At 45.6% G+C, this 21,369-nt stretch overlaps 1 protein-coding gene across 1 annotated transcript; it reads right to left on the reverse strand.

Annotated features, from left to right (window-relative positions):
* Window positions 1–1,550: 1,550 nt before the first annotated feature.
* PRDM14 (PR/SET domain 14) lies at window positions 1,551–19,984 on the reverse strand. The gene is made up of 7 exons (XM_019973535.2): window positions 19,285–19,984; window positions 18,489–18,542; window positions 18,230–18,387; window positions 17,000–17,270; window positions 11,938–12,140; window positions 7,110–7,211; window positions 1,551–1,778 (listed from the first exon to the last, which is right to left on the reverse strand). The coding sequence occupies exons 1-7, from the start codon at window positions 19,982–19,984 to the stop codon at window positions 1,551–1,553; spliced, it is 1,716 nt and encodes a 571-aa protein (XP_019829094.1).
* Window positions 19,985–21,369: the final 1,385 nt, after the last annotated feature.

A 21,369-nucleotide genomic window follows, 5' to 3' on the forward strand; every position in this document is an offset into this window, starting at 1 on the left:
TCCACAAGCTTGCGTTAGTCTTGTGACAATGTCTGCAAAAGCGCTATAGTTGTCTCTTCATCAGGAATGAAATCACATTTAAACCTAGGGCAATATAAATACATTTATTTATTTCTTGAAAGTGAAAGTGAAGTCGCTGAGTCGTGTCCGACTCTTTGCGACCCCATGGACTGTAGCCCACCAGGTTCCTCTGTCCATGGGATTTCCAGGCAAGAATACTGGAGTGGGTTGCCATTTCCTTCTCCAGGGGATTTTCCCGACCCAGGGATTGAACCTGGGTCTCTGGCATTGCAGGCAGACGCTTTACTGTCTGAGCCACCAGGGAATCTAATTTATTTCTTAGCCTATTGCAATTTTTAGCCATTCTTCACTTGGTAATAACATTTCTCTTGAAAGTCCCTTGGGTGGCAAGGAGATCAAACCAGTCAATCCTAAAGGAAATCAACCCTAAATATTCACAGGAAGGACTGACGCTGAAGCTCCAATACTTTGGCCACCTGATGCAAAGAGCACACTCATTGGAAAAGACTGTGATGCTGGGAAAGATTGAAGGTGGGAGGAGAAGGGAGTGACAGAGGATGAGATGGTTGGATGGCATCACCGACTCAATGGACATGAGTTTGAGCAGACTGTGGGAGAGAGTGAAGGACAGGGAAGCCTGGCGTGCTGCAGTCCATGGGGTTGCAAAGAGTGGGACGTGACTTAGAGACTGAAGAGCAACAATAACTTTTCTTCCCCAATTGCTAAAGGTCACAGATGGTGAATGAGTACCTTCTGTGTCCCCCAAGTAACTCTGGTGCTAAACAAACTATTAACAGACATTTGTCAGTTGACAAGGGAGAGGTAGAAACTAAGGGTTTAAAAAGTGAATTCCAGGGGACTTTCCTGCTGGTTCAGTGGTTAAGAATCCACCTTCCAATGCAGGGGACATGAGCTCCATACTTGGTTGAGGAACTAAGATCCCACACGCCACAGGGCAACTAAGCCCAAGAGCTGCAATGAAGACTCACTGCAGCCAAAAAAAGAGTTCAAATAAAATGGGACCTTAGTTCATGTCTGAACACTTAGTTACGATACTAATGAAGCTCTGGCTTGAATGGATTTTTAAAGAATTTATTTTGTTAAGAAATATAACAGGGGATGGCCACAGACATATCACAATCAGGAGTCGAGGCAAAGAGTAGAGAAAAATCCTCCTTTTTTTTTTTCAATCGAGAAATCAAAGACTCTGCTTCCTAGTCCGTGAAATGAAATGGTCCCTTTCAGGGCTGATGTTGTGTTTCCAGACCTGTAAGCACTGTTAACCATCAGCCTTTCACTCCTTCTGGGTGCATTCACCCAAACTCCATTCTTGTTAGAAAGTGTGAAAAAGCATTCCTGCAAAAGCTGTTAAAACTACAGACAATAAATCTGGTAAATCCTACTGGTAGGTCAGTTACATTATTCTGTTTCTCATCTCAATATAACGGCCACTGGTTTGTGAGATATACCCATGAACATAAGAAACATCAAGACGCATCTAGAGGCCTTGTCCTCAGACTCTCTGAGGGCTAGCAGTCTTCATGAGACTTCATGTGGGAGTGGAAGGCTTCTTGATCTGAGAAGGTCTTCCCACAGGTGTTACAGGGAGAGCCGTCATCCTCCCTGTGCGAGCGCCGGACATGGCTGTCGTGAGCAGCGTGCGATGCAAAAGATTTACCACAGTACTTGCATTTGAAGGGCTTCTCCCCCGAGTGCTGCCTGATATGCGTGCGGAGTATACTGGAGGCAGTGAATTTCTGCAGAGGACAGAAAGCACAGGAAAAAATAAAATGCCATCCACCAATGAAACAAAGGAGTTAATTTCATTATGACCAATCCTTGGTGGTGTTTTCTTGAAAAACTGTGTCTGACTCTTTTGCAACCCCATGGACTGTGGCCCACCAGGCTCCACTGTCCCTGGGATTCTCCAGGCAAGAATACTAGAATGGTTGTCATTTCCTCTTCCAGGGGATCTTCATGACCCAGGGATTGAATCCACATTTCCTACACTGGCAGGTGGATCCTTTACCCCGGAGCCACCTCAGAAGCCCTCATTGATCCTGATATCACACTTTAGTTCTCCGCAGTCAACAAATCCTGGATTTTAATGCTATAGGGCACTCTTGGTCACCAGGAATAGCCTTAATAAAAAAGGACATGATGGACATGCCACTGGTTACAACAGTGGCCCTTCAATGGCTAAGATCGTCTGGGTGTCTAGTCAAAAATGCAGGTTGACCTGATGAGTACGCTCTTTTGGGTAAGAAGGCAGCTGCATTTAAGCAGATGGTACTGAGATCACACTCCAGGATGATCTGCATTATGGAAGGAATTGCTAACATTGGCCACTATCTTTGCATACATGGGTACCTTATTGGTTTCTTTCTTTCTTTTTTTTTTAGTTAAACTTTTAGAGTAATAGTGATTCACATGCAGTTAGAAGAAACAACAGAGATTCTGGGTACCCTTTACCCAGTTTTCCCAATGGTTGCATCTTACAACTATAGGGTAATATCACAATCAGGATGTTGACATTGAAAGTCAAGAAAATTAGAGATACCAAGGGAACATTTCATGCTAAGATGGGCACAATAAAGGACAGAAATGGTATGGACCTAGCAGAAGCAGAAGATATTAACAAGAGAGGGCAAGAATACACAGAAGAACTAAACAAAAAAGATCTTCATGACCCAGATAACCACTATGGTGTGATCACTCACCTAGAGCTAGACATCTTGGGATGCAAAGTCAAGTGGGCCTTAGAAAGCATCACTACGAACAAAGCTAGTGGAGCTGATAGAATTCCAGTTGAGTTATTTCAAATCCTAAAAGATAATGCTGTGAAAGTGCTGCACTCAATACACCAGCAAATTTGGAAAACTCAGCAGTGGCCACAAGACTGGAAAAGGTCAGTTTTCATTCCAATCCCGAAGAAAGGCATGCCAAAGAATGCTCAAACTACCACACAATTGCACTCATCTCACACACTAGCAAAGTAATGCTCAAAGTTCTCCAAGCCAGGCTTCAAAAGTACGTGAACCCAGAACTTCCAGATGTTCAAGCTGGATTTAGGAAAGGCAGAGGAACCAGAGATCAAATTGCCAACATCCGCTGGATCATCAAAAAAGCAAGAGAATTCCAGAAAAACATCTACTTCTGCTTTACTGATTACATTCAAGTCTTTGACAGTGTAGATCACAAAAAACTGTGGAAAATGCTTCAAGAGATGGGAATACCAGACCACCTGACCTTCCTCCTGAGAAATTTGTATGCAAGTCAAGAAGCAAGTTAGAACCAGACAAGGAACAACAGACTGGTTCCAAATTGGGAAAGGAGTACATTAAGGCTGTATATTGTCACCCTGCTTATTCAACTTCTATGCATAGTACATCATGTGAAATGCTGGGCTCAATGAAGCACAAGCTGGAATCAAGATTGCCAGGAGAAAATATCAATAACCTCAGATACACGATGATGCCACCCTTATGGCAGAAAGTAAAGAGGAACTAAAGAGCCTCTTGATCAGAGTGAAAGAGGAGAGTGAAAAAGCTGGCTTAAAACTTAACATTCAAAAAACTAAGATCATGGCATCCAGTCCCATCACTTTATGGCAAATAGATGGGGAAACAATGGAAACAGTGAGAGACTTTATTTTGGGGGGGTTCCAAAATCACTGCAGATGGTGATTGCAGCCATGAAATTAAAAGATGCATACTCCTTGGAAAAAAAGTTGTGACCAACCTAGACAGCGTATTAAAAAGCAGAGACATTACTTTGCCAACAAAGGTCCATCTAGTCAAAGCTGTGGTTTTTCCAGTAGTCATGTACGGATGTGAGAGTTGGACTATACTATAAAGAAAGCTGAGCACCGAAGAATTGATGCTTTTGAACTGTGGTGTTGGAGAAGACTCTTGAGAGTCCCTTGGACTGCAAGGAGATCCAGCCATTCCATCCTAAAGGAAATCATTCCTGAATATTCATTGGAAGGACTGATGCTGAAGCGGAAACTCCAATACTTTGGCCAACTGATGTGAAGCAGTGACTCATTGGCAAAGACCCTGATGCTGGGAAAGATTGAAGGTGGGAGGAGAAGGGGACAACTGAGGATGAGATAGTTGGATGGCATCACTGAGTCAATGGACATGAGTTTGAGTAAGCTGCAGGAGTTGGTGATGGACAGGGAAGCATGGCATGCTGCAGTCCATGAGGTTGCAAAGGGTCAGATGTGAATGAGCAACCGGACTGAACTGAACAGAACATTTCCATCACAAGGACCCTCATGTCACCCTGTGACAGGCACACATAGTTCCCCCTCACACCTACTTTTAAGCCATTGCAACCATTAATCTCTTCTCCATTTCTGTAATTTTATTATTTTGAGAATGTTATGTACATGGAAGCATACAATATGTAACCTTTGGGGATCAGCGGTTCTCCGCAGAATTTTTTTTGCAGATTCACACAAGTTCTTTCAGGTACAACAGCTCATCCTTTATTTAAAAAAAAGCATTTAGTTTATTTGTGGCTGTGTTGGGTCTTTGTTGCTGCGAGGCCCTTTTCTGTAGTTGTGGAGCAGGGGGGCTACTCCCTAGTCGCAGTGGTCGGGCTTTCCACTGCAGTCTTGTTGCGAAGCACAGGCTTTAGGTGCATGGGTTTTGTAATTGAGGCACGTAGCTCACTAGGTGCGGCTTCTCAGCTATATAGCACAGGCTCAGTATTTCGGGAACACAGGCTTAGTTGCTCCGCAACATATGGGATCTTCCTGGATCAGGGATCGTTCCCGTGTCTCCTACACTGGCAGGTGGATTCTTTACCACTGGAACACCAGAGAAGTCCCAGCTCACCCATTTTGATAGCTGAGAAGAATTCCATGGTGTGGATGTTCCAGTCTGTTTAATCACCTACCCATGGTACGGTATCTGAGTTATTTCCAGTTTGAGGTTTCTATGAGCTGCTATTAATATTTGTGTACAGGTTTTAGCATGAACACAAACTTTCACTGCTCTGGGATAAATGCCCAGGAGAGCAATTGCTGGGTTGAATGGTTGTTACAAGTTTAGTTCTTAAACTGCCAAACAGTTTTCCAGAGTAGTTCTACTATTTTAGGTTCACAAGTGCTTTGCTGTTTTTACATGGCCATTTCGTTTCTTTCCCTCACTTATACCCTGTCTCCTAATTCATTTCAATACTCTGCTCTGACCTTTGTCACTTTCAGGTATTTATTAGAGATGTAATGACCCCAATTTGGGAGTCTGCTGACAGTGATACAAAACACCAGGTTAAACCAGTGACCTTGGAGTTTCAGGACTGGGCCCATGTGGGGTTGGACCACTGCTCACTAAGGAGCACAAGGTGTGGGCGCCTAGGACAGTCTCCAGCAGCTCAGGTGACAGGAGTCTAACTAGAAGTCAGAACCTCAGGGCTTCCCTACGGCTCAGTGGTAGAGTTCTGTCTGCCAAATGCAGGAGACTAGGTTTGATTGCTCGTCTGGGAAGATCCCAGATGCCTAGGAATAACTAAGCCTGTGTGCCACAACTATTGAGCCTGTTCTCTAGAGCCTGGAAGTTGCAATTATTGAGCCCATGGGCTGCAACTACGGAAGCTTATGAGCCCTAGAGCCTGTGCTCTGCAACAACAGAAGCCACTGCAAGGAGAAGCCTGTGAACCACAGCTAGAGAGTAGGCCCTGCTTGCCACAACTAGAGAAAAGCCTGTGCAGCCACGAAGACCCAGCAGAGCCAAAAACAACTAACTAACTAGCTACAAAAAAAAAAAAAAAAAAAAATCAGAACATCAAACAGCTCATTTATGACCCAAGTGCATTGAGTCACCCCTTTGGGTATCTCTCATTCCCAGATTAGCCAGAAATTCAAGGTGAGAATCAGAATTAGAACGCCAGGAAGAGGAGGGGCGGTGGGATATTTTGAGCCTGCTCTGGAAATCTGGCAGGAGATCAGTGATCCCTCAGGATAGATTCCTCGTCCAGGCAAATCCAGAGCCACCCTCCTTAGGTCTGTGCTAGCTGCACATTGTCTAGTTATGTCTTAGCTCCAATTTGCTACACTGATTATTTCCATTCTATTGACACAGTTTCTTTGGTGGTATCCGTTTCCCTAAGCCAGGTAGTTTTATTCCTCTTTTGGAACCTTAACAGTCACCCTAATAGAGACTATATTTCTTTCATGGCTACATATTTAAAAAAAATAAATGGCTTGATGATAGAAATAGCAGATTCCAGTGTATCCAATAAGATTTTCTAAAATGATGGAAATGTTATGTCCATGCCAATGTGGTGGTCGCCAGCCATCAATGGTGGGACTGTTGAGCACTTGAAATGTGGCCAGTGCCACCGACTTACTAAATTTTCAATTTTATTTCATTTTTAGTAAATTAAATAGCCACATATGGCTAATGGGTAACTACACATTGAACAGCCCAGATGTACCTCATCGAAAGAGGACATGAGATGTTTTGGTTTAGTATTTTTAAAGTTAACCCAGCAACTTTTGTTCCTAACCCAGCAACCCCTAACCATGATATATTTGTCTCTTCATTTTTATAAATTAGTATTCTGTTTAACAAGATTAGATGCTACTTCAGCAAAAGTGCTCTGGAAACCAAGACTAGCGAAATTTAAGAGTCTGTACTTGAAAAAAAAAAAAAAAGGCGGTCTGTACTTCATGTCTGTTATCATTGGAATCTTATAAATTTAGGGTCCGTTTCATAACAAATGCCTTGAGTGCCAATTTGGCAATAGTAGGTTGTATCTGATCATTGTAAGCAAACATGAGTATAATCTGGGGTGGAAATTGGGGATGGGCTAATGATGAATTGATTTACCAGGGACTCATTATAAGCCAGGGTTTATTCTATAAGTTCTTATCCATGGACACCCAAACAGGGCTCAAGGCAGATTCCTTAAAAGAAGGTTCCACTGAGACTTCCCCGGCAGTTTAGTGGTTAAGACTCTGCCCTTCCACTGCAGTGACGTGATATTGATCCCTGGTCAGGGAACTAAGATCCCACATGCTGTGTGCGGTGTGCTGTGTGCTGTGTGGGGTGGGGCAAAAGAAAAGAAGGTCCATTTACCTTAGTACAATACACACAGTGGTAGGGTCTGTCTCCAGAGTGGACTCTCATGTGTTTGTTTAGACTGGAAGACTGAGAGAAACATTTCCCGCATGTAGAACACTAAGACAGAAAAGAAAAATAGAGTTGAAACCACATTTCCCCGCTAGGAAGTTAACTTCGCCATTATGTTTATCTCGGGCGGTGGTGATGGTGGGGGAGGATTAGTAGGCAGAGGATGGAGCAGATGCAGGCTGAGGGTCTAGCTGAGACGGGTGAGGGCGTCACAGGACTCTGGGGAAGAATCCAACACCACATTCTGGTCCACAGCCTACTCAGCGCTGTGGCTCCAAGCCATTCCTCGAAAGTCTTTGGATGCTAGCTGCCTAGATATATAACCCTGGTGTGTAACAGAGGCCTGACTCTGTCCTGCTCTGTCAACAGGTAGCTGTGTGACCAGAACAAATCAGTTAAACTTGGAGTCTTTGCTCAATTTTCCTCATGGGTAAAATACTTGCCCTGCTGTTCTCACAAGGCTGGGAGAAAATTGCAAGCCCTTAGCAATGAATTCACCAAGTATTTATGGAGAACCTCTCAACACTCTGCTACAGACAAGGAGTAAAAATCTCGTGGGAGTGGGGACAGATATGTAGACCCAAGTGGCAATACAGGTGACAGATGACGCAAAAAATGTACCTACAAAAAAACGGGCAATTTGGGGGGGGGCGGTGAAAGCAAGCAGTATAGCCACCTGCTATAGGAACGACAGGCACGCGTCATTTCTCTGTGTTCTGGACTCTGATGACTCCTGTCCAATCTTCTCAGGAATTCTGAACCAGGTAAAAGAAACTACTGTGTTTCTGGACTCTCTTCCGCAGGTGTCCTTATGGGCACACATGGGAGCCTGGCTATTTTTATTTATTTAACTTTATTTTAACAATTTTTATTGGAGTAGAGTTGCTTTACACTGTTGTGTTAGTTTCTGCTGTACAGCAATATGAATCAGTCACACGTGTGTGTGTGTGTGTGTGTGTGTGTGTGTGTGTGTGTATACACACACATCCTCTTTTTTGGATTTCTTTCCCATTTAGGTCACCCCAAAGCACTGAGTTCCCTGTGCTACACAGTAGGTTTTCATGAGTATCTATTTTACACATAGTAGTGTATACCAAAGTATACATACCAAAGGCGGAAGAGGGGTGGACTGTATCCATGTCTGCTTTACAAAAATAGGTTTATCTGAACCATTTTTCTAGATTCCACATATAAGCGATATTATGTCTGTTTTTCTCTTTCCGACTTACTTCACTCTGTTTGACGGTCTCTAGGTCTATCCACGTCTCTGCAAATGAACCTAGGTATTTTTAGATGATGGGATTTGGGGGTGGATTTTAAAAATCTTCTCTAATTTTTCTTTACTACTTGAAGTTTGAATAAGGAGCATGTATTGTCATTGAAAGTGAAGGTCGCTCAGTCGTGTCCAAATCTGTGACCCCATGAACTACACAGTCCAGGGAATTCTCTAAGACTATAATACTGGAGTGGGTAGCCTTTCCCTTCTCCAGGAGATCTTCCCAACCCAGGGATGGAACCCAGATCTCCCGCATTGCAGCTGAGCCACAAGGGAAGCCCATACTGTCATTACTAAAGCAAAAATAGTCAGATGTTGAAGTTATCATTGCAAAAAGAACAGATCAATTTTAAATGAAAGGGAAGCAATTAGAACATGAACCTGTTCTTGGAAATTAAAAATAACCAATGAAAAGGTACAGAATGAAATGCTGTAGTCAACAGGCTCAGCTGACTGCTAAAGACTGAAACATGACATAAAAATGAAGGTTGAGAACTCTCAGAGAATGCTGATGAAAAAAAGTAAAGGTTAATGAATACAAAGAAGTGGATTCAACCTAACATTTGGCTAAAGGAAGAGAACAAAAATGGAAGATAGATAATAGCCAAGGAAAGTACAAGAGAGGGCCTTCCCTGGTGGTGAGGACTCCAAGCTTCCACAGCAGGGGTACGGGTTCAGTCCCTATTTGGGGAACTAAGATTCTGCAGGCTGAAAAAGAAACCCCGAAAGTGCAGGAGAATTCCTCTGAGCTTAGGCTCTGTGCCTTCAGACGGAAAGAATACTTTGTCTTTTACTGACTACAAAGCAGGCAGGGGTGAAAAAAAAAGGAAGGAAAGAGAAAAGAAACATTGAACACACTCTGTTAAAATTTCAGACATAAACTGACAAACCACAAGACAAATACAAACTAGCCAAGAAAATATATCTTATTTTATTTTTTAGATTACTCTTTATCTTAATCGCTGAACCACCAGGGGAGGTCTCAGAAAATATATTTTAATAAAATGTAAACCTCATAAATAACAAAGATGCAAAGCCAAGCAAGATACCATTTTTCATCTATAAAAATGTGAACATAAGAAGGATAATATTGTGGGAGACTTGGGGTTACTGACTACACACACTGCAAGCCCAGCTGGTTGGACTGTTTGGAAAGGTGTGTGGTACCTTAATTCAAGTGCCTTAAAATTGTACCTTTGACTCAATCTTTCTACTTCTAGGACTGTACCCCAAAGAAATAATCAGAAATGAAAAACAGAGTGATTTATAGATAATATTGTTCACTGCAGCCATGCTGGGGGGAAATGCACAAAACAGTAGATTTTTAAGTACATAACATCAGTATGACCCCAAGCGTATTAAAAATACATACACATATAGAAAAAAATTATACCTAAAATAACTTTGGGCCATAACATATCTAGTGGTTTTTGTTTTCTTTTTATCTCTAGTGTATATTGTTTTCTCATGTTAAAAAACTGCAGATAAAAAATAAAATTTTAAGTTTACCAAGTGAAGACATAAAAATCATGCTTGGCTTTATTCTCTATCATACTCCCAGAAAGATTGGAGTTTAATGGCTTCTTTCCAATTGTGTTTCCATTTATATGTAAACATTATATACAGTGTACATGATTTTCTAAGTGACATCATTCCACACATATTTTACAACTTGTTTGTGCTTAATAAGCCAAACTTTACATAACCAATTCCCTATTGATTTACATGTAGAATACTGGACAGTATAACTTTTTACTCTGCCAATCTATAGCTGAGAATAAAGAAGGCTGAGCACCAAAGAACTGATGCTTTTGAATTGTGATGCTGGAGAAGACTTGAGAGTCCCTTGGACTGCAAGGACATCAAACCAGTCAATCCTAATGGAAATCAACCCTGAATATTCACTGGATGGACTAATGCTAAAGCTGAAGCTCCAGTACTTTGGCCACCTGATGCAAACAGCAGACTCGTTGGAAAAGACCCTGATGCTAATGCTGGGAAAGATTGAGGGCAGCAGGAGGAGAAGGGGGCAACAGAGGATGGGATGGTTGGATGCTATCATTGACTCAAAGGACATGAGTTTGAGCAAACTCCGGAAAATAGTGGAGGACAGGGAAGCCTGGTGTGCTGCAGTCTATGGGGTTGCAAAGAGTTGGACATGACTGAGCAACCAAACAACAAAAGGTGAGAAATGATTTCACTGTCTTAATAATTTAAAATTTCTTAGATTTACAAAAACAATTTGAGATCATTGTAAAAATACTCAGATTTTACAGCTGTATATAACAGTGATTGTGATATTTCCAGGAGCTTCACTGTGAACAGAAGGGGAGAGACAAGAGCAGTTTTATTTCTTCAAATGAAGAGTGGGGCTGGCAGGAGTCCTGACAGCACTGAAGCCTAATCTGAATCTGTCGGTCTGTACCCAAGCCCCATCCTCTTTATCCTAATTAAGACCAGTGGTAGTCAGCACTTTCTTGCACCAAGTCTGGCAGAGCCACCACATATCCAGAATGGTAGACAATGGCTCCCCAATGCACCAGTGTTTCTTTCTTCCTTACAAAGTCCCTGGCATGGCACAAAAGCCACCCATCCTTTGGACCATGCCTGTAACTATCAGTATGCCTGCACATTGGACCTAGAGATTATCATACTAAGCAAAGAAAGTCAGAAAGCGGAAGACAAATACCATATGATGTCACTACTATGTGGAATCTAGAATATGACACAAACGAAGTTATCTACAAAACAGAAACAGGCTCACAGACACAGAGGTCCTTATGGTTGCCAACGGAGAAGAGGGTGGGGAAGGGAAGGATTGGGAGTTTGGGAATAGCCGATGCAACCTAGTGTATATAGGACAGATAGACAACACAGTCCTACTGTATGGCAAGGGGAACTATATTTAATATCCTGTGATAAACCATAATGGAAAATAATATGAAAACAAATGTATGTATGTGTATAACTGAGTCACTTTGCTGTACGGCAGAAATTAATACAACATTGTAAACCAAACTATGCTTCAATAAAACGTTAAAAAAAAAAAAAAAGCCTGAACACATTATGGAACAAGGTGTGGTTACCTAAAACCACAGGCCAAGGTCTTTCTCAACTGGGATGTCTCAACCCTTCCCGCAACCCCCAGTCAACTCCACCTCCAAATAAACCAGACACTTCCTCAGTCCTAGGTTCTGCTCACGGCCACCTGTCTATGAGGCCTTTCATGGCCCACATGTAGAAAGACACCGTCTTCTGCCCCTGTCTACCATGCATCCGCCAGCTTCAACACTCAGGCATCATGTCTTGGTCCATGGACCATCACATTGGGTCCATGTCTGCCCTTTCACAGCACTGCCACTTCCTTCAGAGACCCTGTCCCATCCTCCCATCCCAGTAACTTGCACCCAGGAGGCCCTCGGGGTGCACCCAGGGGTTTGGGGAAAAAGCCTGAAAGCAGACTGCTAGAGAGAGATGGGTCACTGCCCTAACTCTTACCTTGTGAGGCCGATGCTTCTCATGAACGTGAAGGATGTGGATCCGGAGCCGGTCTCTCTTCTCAAAGGATCGTTTGCATAAAGAACAGGGAAATTTCCTGTCACCCTTGTCCACACAAGGCGTGTACTTTAGATGCTTGTCTCTGTAATATTTGTAGGTAAATACTTTGCCACATCTTTCACACCTGTACCCTTCCGCAGACTCTGTCAAACACAGGGGGAAAAGTGGCTTGGTCAGCTATCTTCCCACATTCTTACTTTCTTTAGGACCGTCTTTTACAACCTTTTATTACAAAAACTTTTAAACAAATACCAAAGTCAAAATAATAGAATAAACCCTCTTGGGCCCAAACACCAGGCTTTGACAGTGACTGACTCACATCACTTCCCCCAACAGATTATTTTTAATACCGATTTCTCACTTGTTTCATCAACACCTCAGCCCACAATCTTTAATGGATAATGACTTTCTTGGGGAGCAGGGTGGCATGTGGGATCTTAGTTCTCCAACTAGGGATCGAACTCGCATCCCCTGCAGAGGAAGTGCAGTCTTAACCACTGGACTGCCAGGCAAGTCCCTGATAACAACTTTTTGAAAAGCATAACCATAAAGCCACTGTCATACCTAATTGTCAAAACCTTATTCCTTAATAGATAGAAACACATATATATTTGTTTATAATACATATACACGCACTTATGTTTGTTTATTTTTCAGTCAGTTGGTTCAGCGTAGGATTCAAAGTCCACATGCTGTCCACAGTTACTATGTCTCTTCAATGTCTTAATCTCTAGGTTCCTTTTCCTTTTTGTTCCTGAAATATATTTATTGAAGACACCCTTCCTCCAGCCCTATTTATGAGCAAGTCAGTCTTATAGTTACTTCCTAACTGGCCTGTGTTACAAGGTTCATGTACCGAATACCTACTGTATTTGTGCTTTTCAGATCAGACTGAGCTACAAGTTCAAGCAGTTCACCCTTTGGGGGCCTTGATGGGCACCCAGAGCTTCTTCCCAGGCTTCATTAAGTGCTGCTCCATTGGACCTCACTTACAAAGACTTAGGTACCCTTTTAGCTAACAATGCATTTCTCTGAGCTTTCGGGGAAGATTCCAGAACTAAAACATGGGATTATCATGATTAATTTAACCCTGACACTGAATTCAAACCAACAAGTGACTCTATCACTGAGCGACAGACAAGACTGAGGAAGGTAACTCCGTTTTCATCAGAGGAGGAGAGAGGTTGGGGAGAGGTTAGAGAAGGTGCAGCCAAATCTAGCAGAAGAGATGCCAGGCTCAGGGGTGTCTATGTGGTGGGGTGGGAAGGGGAAGGACCGGGGCCACCTACAAAAGCGTTCCTGCTGAGGACACTCTGGATTCCAGAGGATCAAGTGGTTTTGCTTATGAATGCATCAATGAAACCTCACTGCCTCTGCTCCAGGGAGGCAGAGAGTAGCCAAGACTGAGTACATGCAAGAGTGTGTAGGTGGAAGTTTTTTAGTCAGCTTGGGGAAGCAGGAAAGCTATCCACTGGGGGCTTTGTTAGTCAACAACTGCATGCTAGGCACATTTAACAGGTGGCCAAGGAAAGAAATCATTTCATTTATTAAGTAAATAAGCAGGAAGGCAGCCACCAGCCCCAGGACGATCCATTGCTCAGTCTCGTCTACCGCTTTCATTGAGGTGCTAATGCTCTCAGAACCTCCCTGCTGGGACGGTTTTTGCTCGAAGCTAGAATTTTCATTGGTTAGAAATACCTGGCCTTCCAGCTTCCGGGGTGGGAAGGGGGTTGTCTACGAGACAGGGTCAGCGAGTCTTTACAAATTAAAGCCCTAAGGCACACCAAAATTCAGAATAGGGGCACAATAGTCAATTTGCATAAGAACCACCACTTAGGCAGAAATGACACAGCACCCTTACTAATTAGGCTTCAGCCGCCTACGTTTTCAGCTCAGGTTCTTGGAAATTTTATCTTAACCTAATTTTGTCCTGTTTCCTTTCCTTCCTCCTCCATCCCATTTCAATTTTTTTCAGCCAAATGGTTTCCTGAAACTGAAAATGATGCTTTCTGCCCCACCTAGACAACTCTTTAGATAGAGTTTGGTAGTGATTAAGAACTATCTACACATTCCCCACCCCCCGCCCAAAACACACACTCTGCGGGTTTGCCACCTAGACAACTCTTTAGATAGAGTTGGGTAGTGACTAAGAACTATCTACACATTCCCCACCCTCACCACCACCCCCTGCCCCCCACCCAAAACACACTGAGGGTTTGCAAACTTTGCAAACTCTAGGTTTGCAAACTCTAGATAACCCGCCCACATAGGGCCCTTCCCTCCCACTCAACACCTTAAAGGGGAAGGCTCCTACCAAGTCTCAAGAAAAGGTTTGGATAAAACACAAAAACTTTCTTCTGAGAGGACAGAAGAATGTTGATTTTTCATTTCTTTTAATTCTATTCTCAACCATTCTTCCTAACAGAAAGCCATGAACTTATCCAGATGTAATTTGGTTCAGAAGTGTAACACAGCGACTTCCCTGGTGGTCCAGTGGCTAGGACTCTATGCTTCCAATGCCAGGGACCTGGGTTCGGTCCCTAGGTGAAGGCATTAGATCCCAAGTTCTGCTAAAGAACCTGCATGCCACAACTATGACCCAGTGAAGCCAAATAAATATTTAAAAAAAGAAAGAAGTGTAGTACAGGTGGGTACTACACCAGGTACTACACCTGCTGGTGTTTCTCCCCACCCCACTGACCATGGGAAGCCCTTATCCCTGGTGCTTATGATTTACTTAATAATTATTCTACTATTGGGCATTTGTTTGTGACTTTTCACAAAAAGGAATGATGCTGTATTAAAAATCCCTATGGACAAAGCTTTTCCTATTGGAGTATTTCCTAAAGACAAATTTCCAGAAGAGTATTACTGATACATCAAAGGTTATGAACATTTTAATAGCTCTGATACATAGTGCTGAATACCTTTTCAAAAAGATAATGATTCTATTTTGTGAGTTGTCAAGCATGTATCTTTCTCAAATCCATTTGGCACTTCTATTTCAGCAGTGCTTGGTACCTCTTGGGAAGTGACTAAAAAGGCTTGGTTTGGTGCCAACTACGGGGCAACTGTGAAGTCCAGACCCCAGAGAATTCTGCCATCTCACCCCTCACCCTCATCCCCACACCATCCATAAGCTGGGGTACTGAGAAGACAGTTCAACAACCCCTCATTATTTGGCCTCTAGAAATAGACTGTTCATTGTTCACCTCTTAATCCCTGGTGAACACATCCTTGCCCTTGGCTTCACTATATCCCCAAGCCTGGATTGTCTTGCCTTTCCCTGCCTAAACTGTGGTGAGCATGCGTGCATGCTTAATCGTGTCTCTCTGCTATCCCATGAACTGTAGCCCTCCAGGTTCCTCTCTCCCTGAAATTTTCCAGGCAGGAATACTAGAGTGGGTTGCCATTTCCTACTCCAGGGGATCTTCCTGACCTGGGGATGGAATTTGAGTCTCCTGCATTGGTAGGCAGATTCTTCACCACTGGGCCACCTGGGAAGCCCAAAACTCATCCCTTAATTCACCACATCCCTAAGCAGTTTTCCCTAATCTAGTCTAGTCTTCCACCTTCCTTCAATACAGAAGGAATTCAGAGCAGGAGCTATTAAGGTGTTTACAGTTGTCTCCAGCCCTGAAGGGTCTCAGTCTAGCAGGGGAGACATGCATGCAGACCATCACTGCAGTGTGATGAATGCAATTCACATTCTCTTTTACCTGCTGCTTATGACATCTATCCTAACAGAACAGGATGGTCTTCTACCTGGTTCACATATTAATTTGCATTTGTCTGGTCCCACGTATGAGATGACTGGTTCCCAGGCTTTTGTGGTTATAAAAATCAACCGCCCAGAGAGCTTTTTTAAAATGCAAATCCCCAGCGAGTGGGTTGATGGTCCTCCAGCTCCCTGCTACTGAAATCTGGTCCAGGGAACAGCAGCAGCAGCAGCAGCATCCCCTAGTAGCTTGATAGAAATGCAAAATCTCCCATCCTGGAATGAGAATCTGCACCTTCCGAAAGGGCCCCACATGTTAACACAACACTAAAACTGGAGAGCAAGAGTCTAGCTCCATGCTCCTCTAAGTGGACTGAGACCCAGTAAGAAAAACATTTTCTATTTGAGACCCGGTTCACACACATCCATGTGAAACAAAAGCCTCACCAAACAATGCTTAAGTGAGATTCATATCAATATTTTCTGTTCTATTTTATTCTTATTCTTTTTTCTTCTTTAATGCTGATCTCTACCACCAAACTGATTTCCCACCCTATTAACATATTGCAAGCCACCATTTGAAAAGCAGTGCTCTGCGTATGGCTGAGACCCTTTGCTGTCCACCTGAGACTATCATGAGGTTGTTAATCAGCCATGCTGTTGCTGTTTAGTCACTGAGTTGTGTCCAGCTCTTTTCAACCCCATGGACTGTGAAGGGGATTTTTCAGGCAAGAATACTGGAGTGGGTTGCCATTTCCTTCTCCTGGGAATCTTCCCAACTCAGGGATTGAACCCGTGTCTCCTGCATTGCAGGCAGATTCTTTACCACTGAGCCACCAGGGAAGATCTAATCGGTCATACTCCAATACAAAATAAGAAGCTTAATTAAAAAAAAAAAAAAAATTTAATGAAAAAAACAGTGACTTCCTGAGTTGTGTGAGCCTCTGCAGAGATGAATCAGAAGCTGGCTCATCTAAGGCAGAGGTTGCATCCATTTATTTCACTTTTATTTTATTCTCTGGGAGCGGGTGAAAGGGTAGAAGATAAAGGTATCCTGGTGAACAGCAGTAGCGTCAGCAGCTTTGGGAAGAGGAGGGCATCGTCCTCCAGCTGGCAAGACTCATGTGGCTAGAGACGCCCTTGAGTTCGGGGTTCTACATTAGAGCTGGGAGGCAGAAGTTCCACAAGCAAGTGGAGAAGCTGCAGGAAGGTGCTGGTCTGGGCAAAGAGCCCAGTCCTTCGACCAAGAGGACCTCACTGGGTGAGGCAAAGGTGTGCACTCACCTTCAGAGGACCCAGATGCCTGCTTCCCCTGCTTGAGAACCTGCAGGCTCACGGGAATGTCCAGAAACTTCTCATAGCAATCTCCGTACCACACGAGGAGCTCCTGGTTCTGGTAGATCTCCTTGCAGCTCTCGTAGAAGATCTGCCCTTGACATTGTACTGCCACCAGGTTCTGCTCCGACGGGAAACGGGCACAGTTGACATAGGACATCCAGTTCCCTGCACCTCCTTTTCCATCAATAAAGTGGCTCAACTGACCATCTTCAAAGATCTAAATGGAATCAAACAAACTTTAGAAATGTATCTTTTATTTTTCTTTTGGTTTGACATAGAAAATAAATTTACATATTAAAAATGTACAATTCAAATCTCACGCTTGATCTCTTTGAATATATTTATTATCAATATTATTAAGCCTAAATGGATTTATCAGCTGAAAGATATCTGTCTAGGTGGTGTGACATTTTTAAAAGGTTTCTACTTTTATCACCTCTTGATTCCCAAGTTTCTAGGGTGAGCATATATTAACTTCATAAACAGAAGCAAAGGGAACAGGAGGTTACATTTAATTCTATCAGTTCAAGACAACCAATTTGTTTGGTATTTTATCTCAAATGAGTTTTCGTGTGTATTGATGGAGATATAATTTAATTCTTTCTCTCCAGTGAGTAATTCTGCAGTCTTTGATGCTTTGGTGTTACAAACAGATTCTGGGAAGTCTGGATTTCAGATTATTTTCCTAAAGTGTATTCCTCAAAATTCAGGGCAAGGGAGGATAATCTGATACAGTCTGACATACTGCAGTCCTACCATCATGCCTCATACAGAGTTAAGAATAGCTGTTTTTAAAAATCCCCATTAGACAAATGATATCAAAAAATTTTAAATCTGGTCTTTGTCCTTTTGGACATATTCTTAGCATCACATGGTAATATTTAAAGTATTTGTTTTGTCTGTAAATATAACCCAGGGTATTGGCTCTTTGTATTCTGGGGCTAATCTTCAGATGAAAATGCCTTAAGGCACTGAAAAGATACACAGACTCCATGTGGAGGTGCTATCCCTAGCGGCTCTGCAGTTGCCTACTTTTCTCTTTATGTTGCAAAATAGACAGCACTAGACAGCTGAGTACTGCTGAGAGGGTCCCCTCTCCCAGAGGGGCAGAGGCCAGGCTTCATCCCCAGCGACCCTCCTCCCCACTTTCCGACAACCCATAAGAAACAAATTTACCTCCCACATCAGGGAATTGTCTCCGTGTGTCTTGACTTCGCTGGTGTTGACCACTTTACCCTGAAAGGGCCCAAACCTGACTCCTTTGGCCACAAGACTACTGCAGAACACCCCAAAATGTGCGACTTCACCAAACTTCGTCTGCTGGAGGCAGAGACCTAGCAGGAGACCCAGGGCAGGAAAGAAAGCCAGTGAAGAAACCTACTGTGTTTACCGCCATTAAATAAAAAAAAAAATCCAAGCCAGGAGCCCTGCCTACCTTCTGGTAGCTGAAGGGAGTCGTTATCCAGAGTCTGAGGAAGAGAATCAGCCCCTAGAAAAAGACAGGATTAAACTCTTATTTTTTAAATAAAAGGTATTATAAAACGTGTCTTCCTCCTCATTCTCTAGAGCTTACCATTTGACCCTTCGAGGCTTCCGGTTCCTTTTACATATGCAGTGTCTCATTTTAGACTCAAAAGGACCCTAGCTGGTTAGGTGGTAATTAACCCCTGTTAGCAAATTCAAGGAACTGGAGAGTCAGAGGTAATGCTGATTTTGACCAAGGTCAGATGGCTGGAGGGAGACTCCCAGAGTGGATGGCAGCTGGCTCTCACTGAGACACCTTGGGCATCCTGGGAGAACCTGAGCCCACCTGATCAGCCCACACACAGCATGAGCCATTTCTCTTAAGACAACCTTGTTTAATCGTTAAGTCGTGTCTGACTCGGCGACCCTATGGACTGTAGCCCGCCAGGCTCCTCCGTCCATGGGATTCTCCAGGCAAGAATACTGGAGTGGGTTGTCATTGCCTTCTCCAGGCGTTCTTCCCCATTCAGGGATGGAACACGCGTCCCCTGCATTGGCACCGGGGAAGCAAAACAACCTTAAGAGTCATGCGGGTAGGGTTTCGGAGGTTAGCCTGGCCTCCCCAGCTCTATCTTCTGATGGAAGCACACACCCTCCCCTTCAGCACTCGCACTGCCTGGGATCCACCTAGAAGCGCCCCTTCCGCCTCCTGCTCCCACCTCTCTTCCAGTTGCCCCCGACTCCCGCATTATGGGGCCCGCCTTTACCGGCGCTATCGGTGGGGATCAGGAGGCCCGAGATCGCGTGCTGCAGGCGGGCTGAGTGCTGCGGGCTGGGGATGACCCCGTACAGAACCAAGTGCAGGTCTTCCTGGGTGAAGTGGTAGCGGCGAGAAGCCTTCCCTTTTCGGTTCACGAGTTTGGGGCCATCCTCAGAGGGCTCGCTGGGGGACCCCGATAACAGCTGCGAGGGCTTCGGCCTCTCAGGTAACAACGAAGCATCCACGGGGGGCGGCGGAACGAAAATCTCAGGTCCCCAACACTGGCCACCGTCGCTCCGGCCGGCGGTGTGTGCCAAGTCCTCGCTGGCGGCGCCGGTAAACTCACGACTGCTGTTCTGGAAGTGCGGCACCTCCCTGGGGAGGTGGGGAACAGGGTACCAGGTCGGCAGCTTGCTGTACCAGGGCAGGTCGCATAGCGGCTCCCTCGGGAGGGCCAGGCCCTGGCTTAGCAAGGGAGGCGCGGTCCGGAAGCCGAAGGGGGGCAGAGCCGGGGACGCTGCCAGGGCTTCCAGGGGCCGGAAAGGCTGGAAGCCCTCCTCTGCCGCGGTCAGGGTGTTCCCGTAGTGGCCGTAGGGCGGGAAAGGCGTGTAGTAGGCGGCCAGGTGTTGGGGGCTGCCCTGGAGCCAGTCGGGAGGGTAGCATCCCTTGTCCTGGGGGCCGGCCTCCCCCGGCGGCCGCAGGGCCATCCCCGGGCCACGGCGCTCGGCGGGTCTGCGGAAAAGCAAGGGCGGCCCGGTGAGGGGCGCTGGGCGCTGCAAGCCGGCTCCTGCGCGCCCAGCCTCCCCCGCCCGAGTCCAAGGACATTAGATAAACTTCCCACTTCGATTCCTCAAGACCTACCCGGCAAACGAAACAAAAACAGCAATTAAAAACACCGCCCAAACTCCCAAACAAAATAAAAACGAATATCTGCCGGGATTCTGTCCGACACCGAGTTCCGGGTAAGTGTCGCTTCGCGCTTCCTCTACAGACACACCTTGACCGGGCAGCGCTCGTCTCCAACACCCACGCTCGACGCCCGCCCCAAACCCGGCTCCTGCAAAATTCGCTTCAAGTTCCCTCCTCCGCCCTCTTCTCTGTCCTCCACACCCTCTTTTCCAGGGTGGGTCGGAGCCGCAGGACCTCCCCTCTCGCCGGGGCGGGGGCCGAGTGCTAGACCGCGCCTGGGGGCAGGCGGCAGCTTCGGGCGCTCCCGGGTCTCTAGCAGAAAGGACAGGGCCGAAAGCCCGGTCGGATTGCGTAGGAGTCGCGCTCCCCTAGCCCGGCTTCAGGTCCCGGGAGGCCGCTTCGCTGCGAGGCCCGGGTCTGACCCCGAGGACCCCGGCGGTCCCGGCTACGAAGAGGAGGAGATGGAGGAAGTGAGTGCCATTTTCGGCTCCCCTCTCAACTCCGGAGCCAGCGTGGGCTCCTCACGTGCGCCGAGTCCCGCCACATTCCCCAGGTCCCTTGCGAAACTCGCCACCTCGCCTGGGAACTTAGGGATCCTGGGGTGGCCTCTCGGGAGCAGGAGACGACGAGCCCCAGGTCAGGTGGGAGAGAACTGGCTCCGGCCCCAGCGCCGCTGCCGCCCCCACCCGAAAAGGACAGCGTTTTAATGGACAGAAGTTCACCAAGCCTGGAGACTGGGGCCCCTTCAGGGCAGGCTGGTCTCGAGGGCAAGATCAATGAGCCCAATAAGGAAACCAAGCGGGGTCGTGACTCAGAAATTAAAGAACACGGGGTCAGGAAAAGAGGTCAGCCACGACGAAGGCATCTACGCGTCCCCTTCTGAGACTCCCCAAAGGCGCTGGGCTCACCCCGAGGACCTTCGAGTTGGGGTTGAAAGCCGTTTAAGCGAGTTAAAAAAACAAAAACAAAAACAAACTCCGAGAAGGCAAAACGACTCCTCAGAACGAATTGCGCCAGAGACTATTGCCTGTGCTTCCCGACCACCCCGGCGGGCGGCAGCCCCGGGCCACAGCTGCACGCGGGGCTCCGCACCCACCTTGGAGACCGCGCAGCCGGGCGAGCGGGCACCCCTGGTCCACGGAGGGGCGGCGCGGGTTCAGGATCCGTAGGCTTCGGGCGGGCC

The sequence above is a fragment of the Bos indicus genome, chromosome 14, assembly GCF_029378745.1.
Source record: "Bos indicus isolate NIAB-ARS_2022 breed Sahiwal x Tharparkar chromosome 14, NIAB-ARS_B.indTharparkar_mat_pri_1.0, whole genome shotgun sequence".
NCBI lineage: Eukaryota > Metazoa > Chordata > Mammalia > Artiodactyla > Bovidae > Bos > Bos indicus.